Raw genomic sequence first — 20,219 nt, 5'->3', positions numbered from 1 at the left:
TTCCGAGGCGAAGCACGTCTGTCGTCAAGATAGTGTGCTGGTTGTTCCGCAAGATGCACAGGGCTGGCGTAAACATGGGGTGGGGGCGTGCGTGTGTTCTCGTAGTACCGTAGAGGCTGCGCGGACTGAAGTGAAACTGTGGAAGGTGCCTGAACAAATAGCGGGGAAGAGGAAGCTGGGCGCTTCAAGGCTTCCGCATAGGTCGCACGGTGGTAGTCAGCCTTGGTGGGTGTGGCGTTATGCAGACTCACAGGGTCACGAAGGGTATGATGCAGCTCGTCCTTGACGATGCTTGCAATGAAACTCACCGTAAGTAGTGGTGGTGTGGCAGCCTTTTGCAGCTCCTCGCGTACTATAGAGCAGATAAGGTCGCGCAGACACTCGGTGTTGCTCCCAATAGTCGTGAGAACTTGAGCAGTGGACTTGTTCACTTGCCGCTCATACAGGGTGGATCAATGCTGAAGCATCTTTTCCATCGTGACGTCTTCGGACAAACACTCAGCGATCGTATTCGGAGGGCTCCGTACAATTCCAGCGAAAAGCTGCTCCTTAACTCTCCGCATCAGATGACGCAACTTCTTTTCTTCTGTCATACTCGGATCAGTCCGTCGGAACAGGCGCGTCATATCTTCCACATAGGTCATGACAGTTTCATTGGCCATCTGGATGCGGGCCTGGATCGCTCACTCCACTCGTTCGTGGCGATCAGCACTTCTGTTAGTATCCAACAGCCGGTGGCGGAATTCGGGCCACGATGTTTCTGTTCCTCGTGAATCATGCACCAGGTACGTGCTCCATCCTCCAAAGAGAAGTACACACGACGTAGTTTGGCCGCGTCGTTCCAGTAGTTCAAAGCAGCCACGCGCTCGAAGTCGACCAACCAGTCCTCGACGTCTTCGAGCTCTGTGCCAAGAAACGGTGTCAGAACCTGTGGACTTTCGAGGGTGTACTGAGTCACCGGGGGGTTTTCCATACCTGTTAAAGTGGTTTGAACGGACGTGCTCATCATACTGGTGTGAACTGCAGGGTCAGCTTCGGGTGGCAATCCTTTGATTCTGCGGCTTGTCCGATGAACGGGAGTGTTGACTCGCACCGGCTTGTTGTGCCGCTTCCAGGAGGGGTCTGAAACATCCGTCAGGGGCTACCCAGCACCTCACCAATTGTCACGTCACTCCAGGGGGTGTCGACAAGGTTTAATGACGTCTGAGAAACAGCTAGGGCTCTAACTAACCAAGTGCGTCGGTTGGGCTTGTTTGCCAGAGCGGGGGCCCACGCGCACTTCTTTCTTCTCTGTGGTGTGTGCCTTCACCTTGGCATACGACCCACTACCAGAAGTAGGTAGCAATATATATATATATATATATATATATATATATATATATATATATATATATATATATATATATATGCGAAGGAAGGCAAGATAACCTTGAAAAAAAGGACTCCAGCGTGCGTAATCGCATGTGGGACCTCTGAAACGTGAGTGCGAGGCATTAACCACTGAGCCACGAAGCAGCACCTCCTTAAACGTTTCAACGGCAAGCAATTTATGTGTTCAACTTCCTGCTGTTGGCTGACCTCTCGGGAGAATGAACGTGTTTTCATTATTACCAGCAAGAGGGCACGGCAAATATCTGGCGGACAGTATGAATGAACGGCTATCATTGCTTTTCCAGATTGTGCCGTGGTTTTGGATTGCGGCGACAACAGTACGGAGCACTCATGGAATGCACGACAAAATCCTGCTTCATTGGCACGACGACGTGTTGATGGTTCCATTATCCTGCTATCAGAGGGCGTCGACAGTGACGTCATCGGCTGGAAGACTACAAAGGGAGTGGCAAGACATTGACCATGCCAGAGGCCACGGCAAGTATCTGGCGCACATTATGACTGAACGGCTATGATTGCTTTTCCAGATTGTACCGTGGTTTTGGATTGTGGCGACAACAGTACGGAGCACTCATGAAATGCACGACAAAATCCTGCTTCATTGGCACGACGACGTGTTGATGGTTTCATTATCCTTCTACCAGAGGGCGTCGACAGTGACGTCATCGGCTGGAAGACTACAAAGGGACCGGCAAGACATTGACCATGCCAGAGGCCACGGCAAATATCTGGCGGATAGTATGAATGAACGGCTATCATTTTTTTTTTCAGATTGTGCCGTGGTTTTGGATTGCGGCGACAACAGTACGGAGCACTCATGGAATGCACGACAAAATCCTGCTTCATTGGCACGACGACGTGTTGATGGTTCCATTATCCTGCTACCAGAGGGCGTCGACAGTGACGTCATCGGCTGGAAGACTACACAGAGAGCGGCAAGACATTGACCATGCCAGAGGGCACGGCAAATATCTGGCGGACAGTATGAATGAACGGCTATCATTGCTTTTCCAGGTTAGTTCTGGGAGTCATACTGCTTTCTACCGTAGCGACGATAGATTTTTGTTGGTTTTGCCATGTCCTCGGCGATGTTGTGCTATACTGATTGATGTTTGGTCTACAGTGATATTATTGTTGACATCGGGAGACGTTGAGGTGAATCCCGGGCCGCCGATAGAACAGATGTTGCAGACTATTTTGGACAACCAGGCTAAATCAGACGGCAGGCTGAATGCTATTACAGAGAAAATCTCAGCCTTGAACAGCAAAACAGACCGACTATCTGATATTCTTGAAGTAGTCCAGGAAATGAAAGCTAAAATTGATTATCTCGAAAAGATGGTAACGTGCCAGGCTGAGCGATTAATAGATTTAGAAAATAGGAGCAGAAGAAATAATCTTCTAGTTCTTGGTGTTTAAGAGCAGCACAAAGAATCTGAGGCCGATATGAGGAAAGTTGTTGTGAATGAAACATTTGGAAAGCGTTTGGGCATTAAAGTAAAGTCGATAGAAAGAATCCACCAAATCGGGAGAAAAGACGCAGCAAGATGCCGACCCATAATAACGAAATTTTATGACAGCCGGAAAAAGGAAAGTGTGCTGCATCATCGCAAAAAGCTCAAAGGAAGTTATATCAGCATCAGCAACGAATATGCGCAGGAAACTGTCGCAGTTCGCAAAAACTTGTGGGAGAGTGCCGCTGCGGACAGAGCAAATGGCAAAAAGACAACTCTGCTCGGTGACAAGATTAAAATAGACGAGCAACATTAAGCGTGGCACACAGTGCAAAATGCGCGTTGTCCGTATCAGTACCGCCCATACAAAAGCCATGGAAGCACAAGTTCTAAACCCGGTTCATCGCGGCATTCGACAAGGAATAAGCCACCTCAAGCATAGCTACGCTTGATTCTTTTGAATGCTCGTAGTATTGTTAATAAAATCACTGACCTGGAATACATATTGCTGTCGGAGAGTCCCCATGTCGTGTTATTAACGGAAACTTGGTTAAGCACTTGCATTACCAGTGATTGTATTACACCTCCAGGGTATAGCATGTTCAGATGGGACAGAGATGCACGCGGTGGGGGCGTTGCTATTATTGTAAAGGATTGTTGTCGGGCCATAATGGTGAACAGCGATATGTCCGAGTCAGTGTGGTGTAAAATAACTTTTGAAAACATTACGTACCTCATTGCTGTAGTTTACAGACCACCAGCGACTCCACCTGCATTTTTAGATGAGCTTAATGAATTTCTTTGCACTCATGCCAACAGTACTACTCGACTAATATTGGCTGGTGACTTCAACTTGGTACACATTGATTGGGAGGCTTTGTCTAGTCAACATACTGAGATAATGAGTGCAAATAAGCTATTAGAGATTGCCTTCTTTCACAATTAAAGACAGATTGTTAACAATTACACAAGGGTAACACCTGAATCACGATCATTATTAGATTTGGTCTTTTTGTCCAGCAGGATTGAAGATTATAGCCTGTCAATTCAGGAAGGTATATCTGATCATAAGATGATTTCCGTGAACATACTGCCATTGTCGAGCAAGCCTTCTGATGACTTAGGGTCTAAAGAACGATTGTTGGTCAAAGATTACGAGCGAGCGGAAGATACTTCTATCTTAGATCACTTAGAACAATCTTTTAATGAATTTGAAATTGCCTCCCACTCAGAGACAGTCGAGGAATTGTGGGAGTGCTTTAAATGCATCATTTCTACTTGCACGGACAGATTTGTACCAAATCGTTATAAAAGAAAGAAACAGCAAAATGCATGGATAACTCGCGATATTGTTCACATGAAACGCAGAATAAAAAGACTACGCAGGCAGCCAAAGAAGTCAACTGAACTATCACAGGCACGCAGTAGACTAAAACAGCATAAGCAGAAGCAAAAAGAAAGTTCTTCAATGAGACGCTGGGAAACTTCCTTAAAAGCTCACCCACCAAATTCTGGCGTTTTTTGGGAGCAAAGAAACGAAAAATAGACCAGATAAGTATAGAAGATGCTCCTGTGATAGGATAGCACAAAGGATAGCAGATGCTTTCAACGAGTTTTTTCATTCAGTCTTTAATAGAGATGCACAAAGTTCCATCGCAGACGAGATAAACTATTCCTGCGCATGCCCCATGGAGCCTCTTTCGTTTCATCAGAGGGGCGTGTTTGAACAAGTGTTAGATCCAAAGAAAGCCTGTGGCCCCGACGGAATACAAATGGTATTTTTAAAGGTATACGCCGAGTGGGTGTCTTTCTATCTGGTAATTATTTTTGAACAATCTTTACGTAGCCATTCCGTTCCACAAGATTGGCGTTACACTCCTGTTATACCCATGTTTAAAAGTGGAAATTGTATGCATCCAAACAACTATCACCCTGTATCCTTAACCTCTGTATGCTGCAAGATCATGGAGCACGTGATAGCTAAACATATTATTCATTTACTGGAAACAAATAAGCTGCTTTGCGCCACTCAGCATGGCTTCAGAAGGGGCCTATGCACGGTGACACAACTTATCGAAACGGTTCACGACTTTGCGCGGGCTTTGGATGAACACCAACAAACTGATGTAATTTGCATCGATTTTAAAAAAGCGTTTGACGAGGTTTCACATGGTAAGCTGCTTTATAAGCTGCGTCAAATTGGTATCAGTAATGATGTTTTAAAATGGATTGAAGCTTATCTAACAGGGTGGAGGCAAGCAGTGCGTGTTAATAATTCTGTGTCAAGCTTTTTGGATGTACTTTCCGGGGTACTACACGGCTCGGTGCTAGGCCCTTTATTGTTTTTAGTTTATATCAATTCTGTAGCCACAGTTGTTCAGCCGCCAGTGGTCTTGAGACTGTTTGCAGATGACTGTTTAATTTATGCTCCAGTTAACTGTGAAAACGACCAGGAAAAAATTAATCAGTGTCTTGAGGATCTTCATACCTGGTGTGAAAAATGGGTTATGGAAATTAACTACGCCAAAACCACTTTTGTGAATATTACTCGAAAGAAAAACGTTCTTGATTTCCAGTATCGTATGGGAAGTGCAATTTTGACAAATGTTTCCAGTTTTCAATATCTAGGCGTTGGGATATCAAATGACCTAAACTGGCGCAGCAACGTTGAAAATGTGTGTTCTTCCTCGTACAAAAAGCTGTGTTTTCTTTGAGTAAAACTACGAAACGCAACCAAAGACGTCAAACTGATGGCATATAAAACTTTTATTGGGCCTGCTTTGGAGTATACTGCCGTAGTTTGGAGTCCCCACCAAAAAGGCCTAATAAATGAGCTGGAAAGAATCCACAGACTTGCAGCCAGGTTCATATGTTCAAGATACAAAAAACAGACTCAGTTACCGAGATGCTAAACTCATCTAAATTAGAACTGCTTGAAATTAGGCGACAGAGGAACAGAACAAAATTATTATTTCAGATTCTCCAGGGCCGAATAAATATTGATAAAAGTATGTACATACGGGAACCTGGTAGAATTAGCAGAAGAATAAACCATAGTGCAGCCATTAGAACATATGTCACCCGCACAAACGTCTTTCGGTATTCGTTTTTCCCAATGTTATCGAAAACTGGAATGCGCTACCTGCACATATTGCTGAGTGCACGGATGCAAGGGCTTTTGAATATTTGCTTGACAACTATATGTTACCTAAAATTGTTGGATGATGTGTTGATGTTTTGCTTTCCTTTTGTCATGCCAATGTTGATGTTTTTTTTGTTATTGTCGACAGTTGACTTTACTTGAGTGTTTTTATATACCAATTATTACTTTTATGTACTCCCTCCCTGTAATGACCCACAAATGTGGGTTAACAATATGCTCAAGTAATAATAATAAAGATGACACAATAGGCACGCATCCCCACAATGCCATGTCACATCGGCATGCGCTCTCAACTCCCACGCGTACTCTGCCCCGCGGAGAGGGGGCAGCGTGGACGCTAACACGTGCGCATATCTCGTGGTGGGAACCTGCGCGTCTTGGCTGAAGTAGGGCTTTTACCGTAATCATTCTGTTATAGTTACCGGGCGCACAAAGGTTACTGCAATCGTTTCACAGTCTCCGCTTGCGAAAATGGTGCGCTTTTTCAAAACAGCGAAGTAACAACTGAGACGCCTATACGCGTTCATTTGTACCTGTGAGACCGTTTCGTGCCTCATTTGTGCATGAGAAACGCGGGGCACATTTTATCTGCTTGCCATACTGTGCCTGGACTTCCAATTTGTGGCTATCATGTTTATTGCTTCGTCTTTGCGGCAAAGCTGCGACTTTCTTCAGTAAACCCCTATTTCAACTTCTTGAATAGCATAATAACACGAAAAGTATGCACAACGTGTTTGAAGTATGTTTTAGAGAGAAGAAATGGTTATCGAGTTCAACTTTTGAAGGCGAGGCTAAAGAGTACCCCAATTTTCAGCAGTTTTTTAAATGCGAAGCGTTTCTTAGCGAACTTCAGTGACATTGAGCGTATCTATCTATCTATCTATCTATCTATCTATCTATCTATCTATCTATCTATCTATCTATCTATCTATCTATCTAGCCGCGAACGACTTTTAGCTCTCCTGGCCGTTTCGATAATGGTATCAATACCAAACTTGGTATGACCTAACATGACTTCATGAAGAACATGTTTGACTAGTCATAGCATGAAAATCATGACATGGATGTCATGAATGTAATAATTTAAATTTTATAGGCCTGGAGCTCTTTCAGTGGTTTCTTTCACATGGCATGTTGAAAAACTGGTACGGTATGACATGATTGCATGGCGAAAACATGCGACTAACCCTAACATGAAAGTCATGACATGCGTGTTATGTAACAACAGGGCTACATGCCAAGCTCATAATGCACTCACGGCTGTTTCGCTAGCGTCACACATACCAAATTTGGTATTACAGTACGCGAATGGATGGCGAAGGTATGTGACTGGCGCAAGCATGATAAACATGAGATGCGTGTCATGTAACAACATGACTACATGCCACGCTCATGATGCGCTCGCGCCCGTTTCGCTAGCTTTACGTGTACTAAACTCGGTATTATGTGAAGCGAACGGACAACATAAGTAAATAACACATACAAACATGATAATCATGACATGCGTGTCATGTAACAACATGACCACATGCCACGCTGATGATGCACTCATGGCCGTTTCACTAGCTTCACATGTACCAAACTCCGCATAACGCGACGCGAACGGATGACATAGGTAAATGACACTTACAAACATGATAATCACAACATGTTTGTCGTGTACCAACATCACTACATGCCACACTCATGATGTTCTTGTGGCCGTTTCGCTAGTTTCAAACATGCCAAATTTGGTATTACGTAACGTCAATGGATGACGAAGGTATGTGACTGCTGTAAACATGATACTCATCAGATGTGTGTTATGTGAGAACATGACTGAATGCCACAGTCGAGGCGCCAATGCATTTTGACATGATGCGGTGCGCGACTCGCCCGGCGTTCATATCAACGCGTCACGCCGGCGTTGCGACGCCAGGCGCTGGTCCTGCTTATGCTCGCAAGTTCGCGCTGTGCTGCGTTGCTTTGACCCGTGCGCGTTTCAGCGCGTCCGACATCCCTTCAGTACGAAAAAATGGCAGCATATCCACGCAGTGAATGATGGAGAGTGGGGCGAAGCATTCGTACGTCCATGCGTCCGTCTGTGTGACCGTCCATGCATCTGTTCGTGCGCCCGTCCCTGCGTTCGTTCATGCATCTGCCCCTGCGTCCGTTCATGCGTCCATCCATGCATCTGTCTGTGTGTCCGTTCGTCCATCTATTCAACACTCCAAGTCCCACCATCTCGCATCTTTTTATCATATATTCCCCCTATAGAAGCAACGCCATTATGTGGACATTCCAAGGACTAAACGAGAGGTGTTACACGCACACTTTCTTACGGCTTGCGCTTCGGGTCTACTTCCCACCTTCAACCACCTTGAGTTCACGGTATATACCAATTAACTGTATTCATGGCACTGCGGCCCAATGCTCGCTAAACCTTTCTAAAACAAAGGAGGTTACGCCCAGCGAGTATAACGTAGCAACCTTTTCCTGTCAGATGGTGCTCAATGTACATGCCAGTGGCTGCTTATGTGAAATGAGAGACAGGAGGATTCAGCTTTTAATTTCTTACGGCTTGCGCTTCGTATCTGCTTTCCCCCTTTAACCACCTCGAATTCATTCATGGTATATACTAGTTCATTGTATTCATGGCCCTGCGGCTCAACGCTCGCTAAACCTTTCTAAAACTACGGAGGTTACACCCAGCGAGTATAATGTAGCAACCCTTTCTTGTCCGACAGTGCTCAATGTACATGTCAATGGCTGCTAATGGGGATCGCAGCGTGCGCGTTGACTAAAAGTCGAATGCTCCTGTCTCTCATTCCCCATTAGCAGCCATTGGCATGTACATTGAGCACTATTTTTTATTGTTAAACAACGCACAGAAAAAATCTCTCACCGGCACCACCTTGGAGGTCAAATGTTATACCTATTTCGGGTATGTGCCACTGGTGGTTACGTCCTACGAGGGACGCCCAAGCCACGGCCATAAGGAGCTTCGCCCCTAAAAGAGGGAGGCGCAGTGTTGTTTGGGTAACGCATCGATGCGAAACGCAGCATGTCGTATTTTACACCGGTCGCCGTCGGGCCGCGCCGACGGATGCTGGTCGCGCCTGGAGTGCGCGCGTTTTGCTAACGTAGCATCCCTGTGTCCAGTGCACGCGCGCGTCAACAATACATTGGGCTCTAATGGGCCCTTCGAGATTCGCTCGCGGCCGTTTTGCTAGCTCCAGATATACCAAGCTTGGTGTTAAGTGACGTGAATCGATGATAAAAGTGTATGACTGGTGCAAACATGATAATCCTAACACGCGCGTCTTGTAAGAACGCAACATACTACGCTCATAGAGTGCTCGTGGTTGTTTCGCTAGGTCCAGATATACCAAATTTGGCATCACGTGACGTGAATAGATGTCGAAAGTAAACGAGACATCCAAACATGATAATCGTGACACGTAAGTCATGTACGGCATTATTTACCTCCACCTCGTAGCGTTGTGCTGATTTTAAAAGGACATATCAACATTTCTCATTCGTGCTTCGCTTATCATCGCTTCCCACTGTACGCGGGATCTGCGAATTTTCAAATGCGAAGCATTTCTTAGCGAACTTCAGTGAATTTGAGCGTTGATGTGCGGTGTTTAACGTCCCAAAACCACCATATTATTATGAGAGACGCCGTAGTGGAGGGCTCTGGAAATTTAGACCACCTGGGGTTCTTTAACGTGCACCCAAATCTCAGTACACGGGCCGACGACATTTCCACCTCCATCGGAAATGCAGCCGCCGCAGCCGGGATTTGATCCCGCGACCTGCGAGTCAGCAGTCGAGTACCTTAGCCACTACACCACAGCGGCGGGGCTCCTTTGAGCGTATCTATCTATCTATCTATCTATCTATCTATCTATCTATCTATCTATCTATCTATCTATCTATCTATCTATCTATGTATCTATCTATCTATCTATCTATCTATCTATCTATCTATCTATCTATCTATCTATCTATCTATCTATCTATCTATCTATCTATCTAATCTATCTAGCCGCCTACAATATTTAGCTCTCCTGGCCGTTTCGATAGTAGTATCGATGCCAAACTTTGTATGGCATAACATGACTTCATGAAGAACATATTTTACTAGTCATAGCATGAAAATGATGAAATGGATGCCATGAATGACATGATTTTGCATTTCACGGTCCTGCAGCTCTTGCGGTGGTTTTGTTCACATGGCATGTTGCAAAAGTGGTATGGTATAACATGATTGCATGGCGAACACATGAGACAGACCCTAACATGAAAATCTTGACATGCGTGTCATGTAATAACATGACTACATGCCAAGCTCATGATAGACTCGCGGCTGTATCGCTAGCATCACAATACCAAATTTGGTATTTGGTACGTGATTGGATGATGAATGTATGTGACTGGTGCAAACATGATAATCATGAGAAGCGTGTCATGTAACAACATGACTACATGCCATGCTAATGATGCTCTGGCGGCCGTTTCACTAGCTTCACTTATACCAAATATGGTATGGCGAGACGTGAATGAACGACGAAGGTATGATACTGGGGCAAACATGATAAGCATGGGATGTGTGTCATGTAACAACATGACTACATGCTACGCTCATGATGCGCTTGTGGCCATTTTGCTAGCTTCGCATGTACCAAACTCTGTATTACGTGACGCGGACGGACGACATAGGTAAATGGCACATACAAACATGATAATCACAACATGCTTGTCATGTAGCAACCTTACTACATGCCACAATCATGATGTTCTTGCGGCCGTTTCGTTAGCTTCACATAAGCTGAATTTGGTATTGCGTGACATCAACGGATGACGAAGGTATGTGACTGGTGCAAACACGATAATGATGAGACGCGTGTCATGTGAGAACTTGACTGAATGCCACAGTCAATGCGCCAATGCATTTTGACGTGACGCGGTGCGTGCCCTCGCCAGCGCTCATTTCAACCCGTCACGCTGGCGTTGCGACGCCAGGCGCCGGTCCTGCCATATGCTCGCAGGTGCGCGCTGTTAAAGTGTACTAGAATATTGAGCGCCCGGACCGAACTCCGAAAATTGAAGCTAAAACAGGGTCAATCCGCTTGTGGCGCTGCCATCAGTAGTCTTCAATGTGTCGTCGTTTTAGGAACCATATGCAGCTCCAGAAGTGGTCGAGGGGTATAATGCTCGATTCCCAGTCAAAAAGCCAGGTCGAATTGCATTTATGAACGATAGATTTTTCTTTTTTTTCGATTTTACTTGCACAGCTGTATTGAATGGCTTTTTTTTTAAATCTGGCATCAGTTGCCACATATTGCTGCAAGAAATCATGCGTAATATGAAGTAAAGAAAAAAACGACCATGATAATGAGTGCATTTGTTTGCAGCACCACCGCACAGGACTTAACACAAAACTTTAAAGCATGGCTTCCGAAATTTCGGCGAATAAGAATGACGGTGTGCTTTCACTCGCCTGCGATGAAAGCACACCGTCATATTTCGCGAGATTTTTTGTCGCAGTATGTAGCAACTGAAGCCAGGTTTAAAAAAAATAACCAATACACTTGTGCAGATAAAATTAAGAAAAAAGAAAATCCATTGACCAAAGCTGCGACTCGAAGCTGCGTCTTTTGAATGTGAAGCGAGCAATCAACCCCTCGACCACTTTGGTGGAGGTGTGCGCGGCTCTTCAAACGACGACACATTGCAGACTACCGATCGCAGCGCACAAGCGGATTAATCCTGTTTGGGCTTCACTTTTAATACATTGGTGCTGCGGCCGTTCCGGGCACCTCCCTTGTTCTAGTACACTCTAGCGCTGTGCTGCGTTGCTTTGACGCATGCGCATTCCAGCGCGTCCGGTGTCCCTCCATTACGAAAAGAGGGAGACGCAGTGTTGTCTGGGTAACGCATCGACGCGAAACGCAGCATGTCGTGTTTTACACCGGTTGCCATCTGGCAGCGCCGGTCGCCCCTGGAGTGCGCGCGTTTTGCTAACGTAGCGTCACGGTGCCTAGTTTACGCGCGCGTCAACAATACATTGGGCTACAATGGGCCCTTCATGATTTGCTCGCGGCCGTTTTGCTAGCTCCAAATATACAAAATTTGATGTTAAGTGACGTGAATGGATGATGAAAGTGTATTACTGGTGCAAACATGATAATCCTAACATGCGCGTCATGTAAGAACACAACATACCACGCTCATAGCGTGCTTGAGGTTGTTTCGTTATCTCCAGATATACTAAATTTGGTATCACGTGACGTGAATAGATGACAACAGTAAACGACACATTCAAACATGATAATCGTGACACGAAAGTCATGTAAGGCATCATTTATCTCCACCTCGTAACGTTTTTCTGATCTTAAAATGACATATTAACCTTTCTCATTCGTGCTTCACATATCATCGTTTCCCACTGTACCTGGGATCTGCCATTTTTTTGTGTACGGATAACTTTGACTGTGAAAGTATGCAAACAATTTTTTACGTGCAGTTTTTCACAAAGAAGCCTCCTTCAATGTCGGTTGGTTAGAGTACTTGTAATAAGTTTTCTTACGATGTCATTGTGACCCTTGTCGCTTACTTGGTACTCTTGCGACTGTGATCAACTGCAGTAATCAAACGCATGAAATGAGTAGGTGAACGAGAAGGTTAGCGCTGCGTGTGTATTTTGTCCTGTTTATTTTCTTTTTTGCAGGGAATCGACCTTCACACTAATGTCATCACCTGGCTATAATGTCTCGAATGTCATAAACATCACGCCTAAAGACAGTAAGTATTTGACGCAGTTATCTATAGTAGCCCACTACACTGTAAAAAGTTTTCCGGAGAAACTACGCAGTTATCTCGAAAATGGCCCTTTCCTCCTCCAACAGAAGAAAAGTGTACGAAAGATGGCACACGGCACAGCAAGGAGAGGCACTTTCCTTCTTGTGGAGTAAAGGGCCCGTTTTTTGAAGTAACTGCAGGAATGTTCGCGCCATGTGCAAACTTCCCATCGTTACCTGCACAAGCCCGTTTCTTTTCAGACAGTGCCGTAGCGTGGTGTGGTGTAGCGGTTAGTGTAGGGGATGCTGACTTAGTGGTTGTGAGCTCGAATCCCGTGTGTTTTATGCAAGCTTTTCAAAATTTATTTCGGAATGTGATGCTTACACATCTTCTGTACATTTATTCAAATGCTAGCACGCACTTGTAAAGGCTGGTTAGGCCAACCAGAACCTGATTTTTTTTCGCTAAGTGTTTCTCCTTTGAGAAGTAACCGCTAGCGCAAGATTACTCCCAAAACGGTGTAATGGCTGCCAAGATAGTTACTTCTTTAAAGAAGCAACCTCGATAACCTTTTTCCCCCTTTACTTTTTGGAGTGTATGCTTTAAAACCCACAATTACTTATTTCAACATACTTTCATTGTTGTTTACCATTACAATAGGAAGGATTAAAGTCGAACGAGTGAAATATTGTCTGCAAAAATAAACATGGAACTTTTTCAGTGGATATGTAGTCCTTATAATAAAACTTGTATTGACGACTACAATGAGTAAATGTGTGACTGTAACAAATACAACGGCTAATAGAGGGAAAAAAAGGTGTAAAAAAGAAAACGTGAAACATGGTTCTCCTTGCGACTCATGCGAACGCAAAAGAACTGTGGCGACCGGACATATAGGAAAAAGGGTTTCAGCTTCACTTACCTGGAGAGGGTGAAGCGTGCAGTGTTCACTAGTGTAGTTTTAGAGTATATTCCCCTAAAGCTTTAGACACAGAGATTAGCCGTCTGCTTTTCGTTACGCGCACGGTGTGATTCTGTATTGTTCAATCAGGTAGAAGAAAAATCTTCCACCGACACTACATTGCTGGACTGCATGCATATGCGTGGTTGCCGCTGAATGGTTGTGAAGCCTGAGCACTCGGCTTTATCATTCATGCAGCCCTATAGCAGACGCTACCTGTATCGGCGCTGTCTCGCGCGGTCGAGGGTGGTTTCTAGTTTCTTGTGAGCTGGTAGTTCAGTGTTTATCACAGGAAGAGCCTTTCCGTAATGAACGTGTGTCACTCACTTTTTTTCGCCACGTGGCGATCACTGAGGCGGGGGCTCATTTTCTTGCTCTCAAGCTGAGCGATCGTCACGACAGCAGCGGCAGGCGACGTTTCATGCACCGAGACCTAAGGCGATTCACGCATAAAGGCTGTAGAACCATGCCAATAAAATTATTCAACAAACATTCACAGTTTCGCCATAAGGGCGACTCATTGAATACGACGGCAACAAACTCGAGGGTGACAGTCCAATTTGTTGGAGTGTGACAATGTAGCAGGACTCAACTTCGATGATCTCAACCTCTACATTCTTCAGTCAGATTTCTGGTTCACAAGAGGCAGGGAATATACAGAGTCGTCCCTTATTCGCAAGTTCAATACGATCCAGCCAGTAGGTATAAACATTTCTGAAGGAGCTCTTGAATCGATTCGGTAAGAATGGGACGCAAGGAAAACTACTGTGAGTTAAGCCCTCTGTCAAGAAATTTCAGACCTGCCATTGTTATCTTCTGACAACCGGCTCGACAACCGTGACCCCGTGGCACCTGTGCATCCTGAACTTCTCACTGCTTGTTTTTTCACGGAATATCTGTTCTTTCGTCGCTAATGGACTTCAGCACAGCACTTCCCCTTCCCCCGCTCTCCTACACCCGCGTTATCATTATCTCCCCTACCCCTCCTTTGTTAGCATGAAAGAGAGTACGAAGCGTAGCCCTAGAGTGAGAAGTTTTTTTCTAGCCATGAGGAACACAAATCGACTTGTCGGAACGTCGGCTCGACACAACCTCTGTTCACGAATTTTTCGACGAAGGGCGGTAAGCAGCTTAAAACTTGCAAAGCGGTGCTCTAACGGAAATAACGCATGAGGAGAAAACACAGAATACGATCGTTAAAACCTGCCACGGCTCGACACTTTCGCAATGCTGCTCCAGCGCAATAGCGCCCAGAGAGTGCGCACAGCTATACCGAAGAGGAGCGTGAATTGACAACTGTCACGCTTGTTACGTCTTTGTGTTTGAGCACCACGATGCAATTGTTGGCCATGCACCAACCAACTGTCCATGCTTGAAATCTTTTAACTAGCAGCTCACTCCTTTTGCAAACGAAGCTGCTCTGGCGAACGATGAGGCCTTCGTGTGCTCTGTGACTGCAATGCAAACCTACCGGCGAAAGTAAAAGGGGCTCCCTCTCATCAAATAAGTGCGTGTGCTCGGGAACCACGCCATGATGTACAAAATACAGGTATTACCAGCAAGAGGTGCACGTCTAAACTCCGGCAAAATTCAGCAGGGTGACTTCAAAATCGTGCAGATTCTTTGGCATCTCGCAGGGCTTGAAAGAAAGTCTACCTAGTGAATGATGATGTATAAGCGAGGCACAGGGATAATTTGCTAGCTTCGAACCACGCAGAAAAATGTTTTCAAAAGTTCGTTTCCTCTGCGCGCTTCAAAGCGGGTAAGTTATCAGATTTAGGTAGATACGTGACGCTCATCACAAGCACTCGCTGCAGCACGGCAACGGCATTGGTGCGGGACCATTTGTCGTGGATGTTAGTTGTACTAGGCGGGCCGCCACTTTATAAAACAGAGTGACCTCCCCTTCCCTGGACACCTTGAGAGAGGTCGCGCATGCTACGCGGTAGCCATCAATGATCAATGAACAGAACATTGTTTGCTAGCGTATCGTGTGGTTGTATCTTCATTGAGCGTGTAATCTAGAACATGGTGTCAGAAGTGTGATAGACAAACCTGGCGCTGAAAATGGACAGTCTACGACCTCCCAGTCGATTTGTACTGACAAATGCTCCGGCCGACAACTGGAAACAGTTTCCCCAACGAATTGAACATTACGTCAGAGCTACCAAGACCAACAACAAACGGACGCCAGCACAAAAGACTGCCATTTTTTTCACGTCGCGGGCCCAAACGCAGTGGAAGTCTTTAGCACCTTACCCTTGGGAGAACAACGAGAGGCCTATGACTTCATCGTCAAAGTTTTGAAGAGTACCACACGCCTCGGTGTCACGAGACTTTTGAGAGTTGCATTATGCGCAGTCGAGAACAACAGCAGGGTGAATAATTTGAGCAGTTTTTGCCCAATGTAGAGTTTGAACCACAGACTTCTAATGTCGGCGATTTAAGGGACTAGAAAGAGACTCGATGGTGAGAGGCCAGATAGTGTGCGGTATCATCGACAAGAAGCTACGTGCACGCCTCCAGCATGCAGGAAACGGGCCTGACCTTAGAGTCGGCCTTAGCAAAACCGCGTAATTGGCAGCAAAGCGACACCATGCTCTTGAAAGAGAAGACAAGGTGCAGAGTTGAAAAAAGGACAAACGCTGCTGGACAGTCTCGCTCGAGCGGACAACGTTGACGCTGCGCCTACTGTGAGAAGATCGACAAACATCAAATGTGCCTAAATGCACATAAGCAGGCGTTGGCGTGGATTGTCTCGCAAGGCATCATGGCAAAATGGAAGAGTGGTCAGGTTAGTTGAGTTTCCTTGCGATTATCTTGAAAAGGAAGGTGCAACTGACACGACCGGCCTCCGTTGGTGTGCCGAAATTCGGCACCGTTTGAAAGCCCGGGGCACTAGCGACTTCTGGTCGAATCCGCCTATTTTCGCGGAGTAGGAAAATTTGCTCTGTGGAGTGGGTCTTGCGACGAAGCTGCTCTAGATCTGCCAATGAACATACAGGGAGTGTTCTCAATCTGCCAATGAAATAGACTTGCCCCGAATGAAGCAGAGGAAAGTATTATTGGAAGTGCTCCGAATCTGCCAACGGCTGACACCACTACTTGCCTACTGTGCCGACTCCAACTACCCCGAAGTGAAAAACTTGCCGCAGTCAGCAATCCAGGTCGTAGTAGACACACTAGGTAAAATTCTTGCACGCCACGGCATGCCCCTAGACGTCGGCGCTGATGAAGGACTCGGCGCGGATGAATTCACAGCTTGCGAATGTAGATTTAGCGAAGTGTGACTTTACTCACACGATCTCCAGACCACACTTATCCTGGGCCAATAGTCTAGCTCAGAAAAGGGTACAGGCCGTAAAGCACCTCTTGAAGAAAAGTGAGTACACAGGTGAGAAGCTTCGGGTTGCGCTGCTCAATTACCGAATTTCGCTCCTGACGGATGAAGCACTCCGAGTCAGCTATTAATCGTGCGGTTGCTCAAATGATGACTTCCGGACATCTCAGCAGATTCAACACCGTAAGTCCAGAAACATCTTCGGTATCTTGGCAAAGGCATACCTCACACAATTCTCTCTAAAAGGGGCATCGCCAGAATAAGAAATTACAAGAGATGGTTCCCGAAAGCTCGTGTAGACAAACTTGCTGGTCCTCGATCTTACATATTCCGCAGAGATGAAGGCTGGCGTTATCGATGGATTGGACAGCAAATAAGGAAGTCTGAACACTTAACCCACTGAATCACAAAATTTTCGCGCCAAAAAACTCCTTCCCTATACAGCAGACACCGCATCCCACATCAAATGCAGCGCCGGGCTGGACAGCATCATACGCATCACCAAGAAAACGAGACCGTTTGCAACAGGCGCCTGCTTCGGATGCTCTACTGCGCCAGTCACCTGCGCGTGCACCACCCATTGCAAGCCACCCATTAAAGGGCTCTGGCGTGGTTCCAGCCCACCGTCGGGTCACTTCCCAGGCACAATAAGCAGCTGAATCGAGTCTAAAAAGATCCACTAGGCCACGTAGAGCACTGACACGCTTTGCCGACATCACCTAAAGAAAAAGGTTTACCAGGCCGGTCACTGCTTCAGAGAGACTGAAAGCTATGCTAGTTGGTGACAGTACTTGTAACATACTTTAAAACAGCGCACGACGGCGAGGACAGAAGAGAAGGGGACACACCGCAGCGTAGACTCGCAACTGAGCTTTTATTGGAAAACATGAACGAAAAAGGAATACTTCAACCTTCACACCTATGTGACCACACTAAGGCAAGAAAATGGTTGATCAGCTGACATCGTCAACAACGAAAAACCTTGATACATCTCACGTGTACTCTCCAGCACCATAAATGTTAAGATACCCTGCTACCTAATAACTTAACCTCGTTATTATGCGGGGCTATAGAAGACACGCTCATGCATTCTTTAAAATAGCAAAAAAGAAGTGAACAATGTAACGCCATTGCCATCGCTTCTTTGTTACAGCGAAGGCTGTTATGAGATCAGAACATGGGTCATGTGCGGCACCGTAGTTGTCCGCTGCCGACTTTGGTGTGTGAAATCACTATCGCAAGAAACAAAACAAAAACCTCAGTAAGTATGAACAGCAAGGTTAAAGAAGAATTCGAACACGGGTCCGCTGCGTGCAAGCCCATTATTCTACCACTGAGCCACGCTAGGTTTTTTTCATGGTATTTATTAAAGTACTAGGGCAATAAAGACAAAATCAAGCGAACAAAAGTACAATCAAATCGCAAAAGTAAGCGTTCAAGCGTTACTCATAAACACTAAATGGCTAAGACAGCGCGAATTCCTCACATGGAGAGTCCTTCACATCGTGTTATACAAATAAAAAAGGGGTGAGGTCAAACAGTTCTCTAAGACGGAGTACCAGTCCGGTCTAAAGTCTAGCTCGTCGTAAATGTTTTTTAGGTGGATAGCAATTTGAATGAAGTGTGCGCTTGAAGAGGTGGTTGGCTCTGCATTGCGGTCTTGCATTCGTGTCTTCCACAAGCTGTGCAAACCCATGAGGAAAAACATATCATATGGTGCTTCATCAAGCCTTGCTGGTAGAAGATAACGTATTGTGTGAGAATTAATGACGAAACGTTTTTTCAGTGCTCGCTGAAGGACATCCCAAAATAGTATGGCATCTTTGCAGCTAACAAAGCAATGTTCAATCGTTTCCGGCACATCACATAGACGGCAGTTAACAGACGGAATGAAAATACCTTTTCTTTCTAACCATGTCTTTACCGCCAATGTTTCAGAGTGGAGTTTATAGACGAATGTTTTTGAATTCGGTGAAATGTACATTTTGCGCACTTGCTTCAACACATCGTGACCTGGAAGATTGGAGTACAGTGAACGGTACATTGGAGGTGGGAAGAGTGTACTCACTAGGTCCTTATACAGCACCTTGCGCGATACTGTGTACAGGTATTCTACAGAAAAGCGAGCTTTAAGGAACTGAACTGCGAGGTAAACTTCCTGCATGAATCCCCACAAGCATGGGCGTTCGGAGAAGTTGGATGAAACAATTAAATCTGGTAAGCCATCAACAAGTGTAACCTGCAAGAAGGAACGGATTACAGGATGGCAATTGTATCGAAAAAAGAAGAATCGGGACACTATTTGCCATAGATAAAGGTGTTTTAGTCCTAACCCACCCTCACTAGCTGGCTTGAATATATTATCACGACGCATGGGCTCAAAAGTCGAAGACCGTATGAAACTAGCGAAAATGCGATGAAAGCGTTGTATATAGAATCTTGCGCAATGAATAAGTTGCAATGCATAGTAAAGCTTTGTCGCTAAGAAAGTATTGCAAGCTTCAGCTCTCCCAAATATCGAAAATCGATAGGGAACAAATGTCTGGGCCTGTCGTTCAAGCTTAGTGACGCGTTCCTTCCAGTAATGCGGACTAACTCTATATACATGCAATGGTACACCGAGGTATGTTGGAGGAGTTCTTGTCCAATTAATCCCTGCAAAGTGGTTCGGTGTGCTACCCCACAAGCCAAACCACAGTCCTAAACTTTTAGAGGCATTGAAACGAGCTCCTGATACTACGCCAAACTTTTCAATAGTATATACCACATTTTCGACACTTGGTTTATCTCTGCAAAAGAATGCGACATCGTCTGCATAAGCCAATACTTTAACCTCACTGCCTAATATTCTAAAGCCACGAATGCAACTCGACTGTATTATGCTTAAGCAGAGCGGTTCTAGATAAAGTGCAAATAAAAGAGGTGACATCGGACATCCCTGTTTTACAGAAGAGCGAATAGAAACTGGCTTGGAGAGTTGACCATTGACTATCAGACGAGTTGAGCATTCATTATAGCATAATTTAATGCCTTTAAGAACAACTTTGTCAACATTAGCTTGTTGGAGAAGAGAAAAAAGGAAGGAATGACGAACACGATCAAAACCTTTTGCAAGGTCTACCT

At 45.4% G+C, this 20,219-nt stretch overlaps 1 protein-coding gene across 2 annotated transcripts in view; it reads left to right on the top strand.

Annotated features, from left to right (window-relative positions):
* The window catches only part of LOC119169069 (uncharacterized), a 114,603-nt gene that overhangs the window by 62,474 nt on the left and 31,910 nt on the right, over nt 1–20,219 (top strand). For both annotated transcript variants that reach the window (XM_037420165.2, XM_037420166.2), the window contains exon 3: nt 12,725–12,798. In XM_037420165.2, the coding sequence (XP_037276062.1) occupies nt 12,725–12,798 (74 nt within the window). The remainder of the gene's footprint in view (nt 1–12,724; nt 12,799–20,219) is intronic.

Source organism: Rhipicephalus microplus, chromosome 3, assembly GCF_043290135.1.
Source record: "Rhipicephalus microplus isolate Deutch F79 chromosome 3, USDA_Rmic, whole genome shotgun sequence".
Lineage (NCBI taxonomy): Eukaryota > Metazoa > Arthropoda > Arachnida > Ixodida > Ixodidae > Rhipicephalus > Rhipicephalus microplus.
The sequence above is the reverse complement of the archived record's forward strand: the minus strand, read 5'-3'. Positions and strand labels throughout refer to the sequence as shown.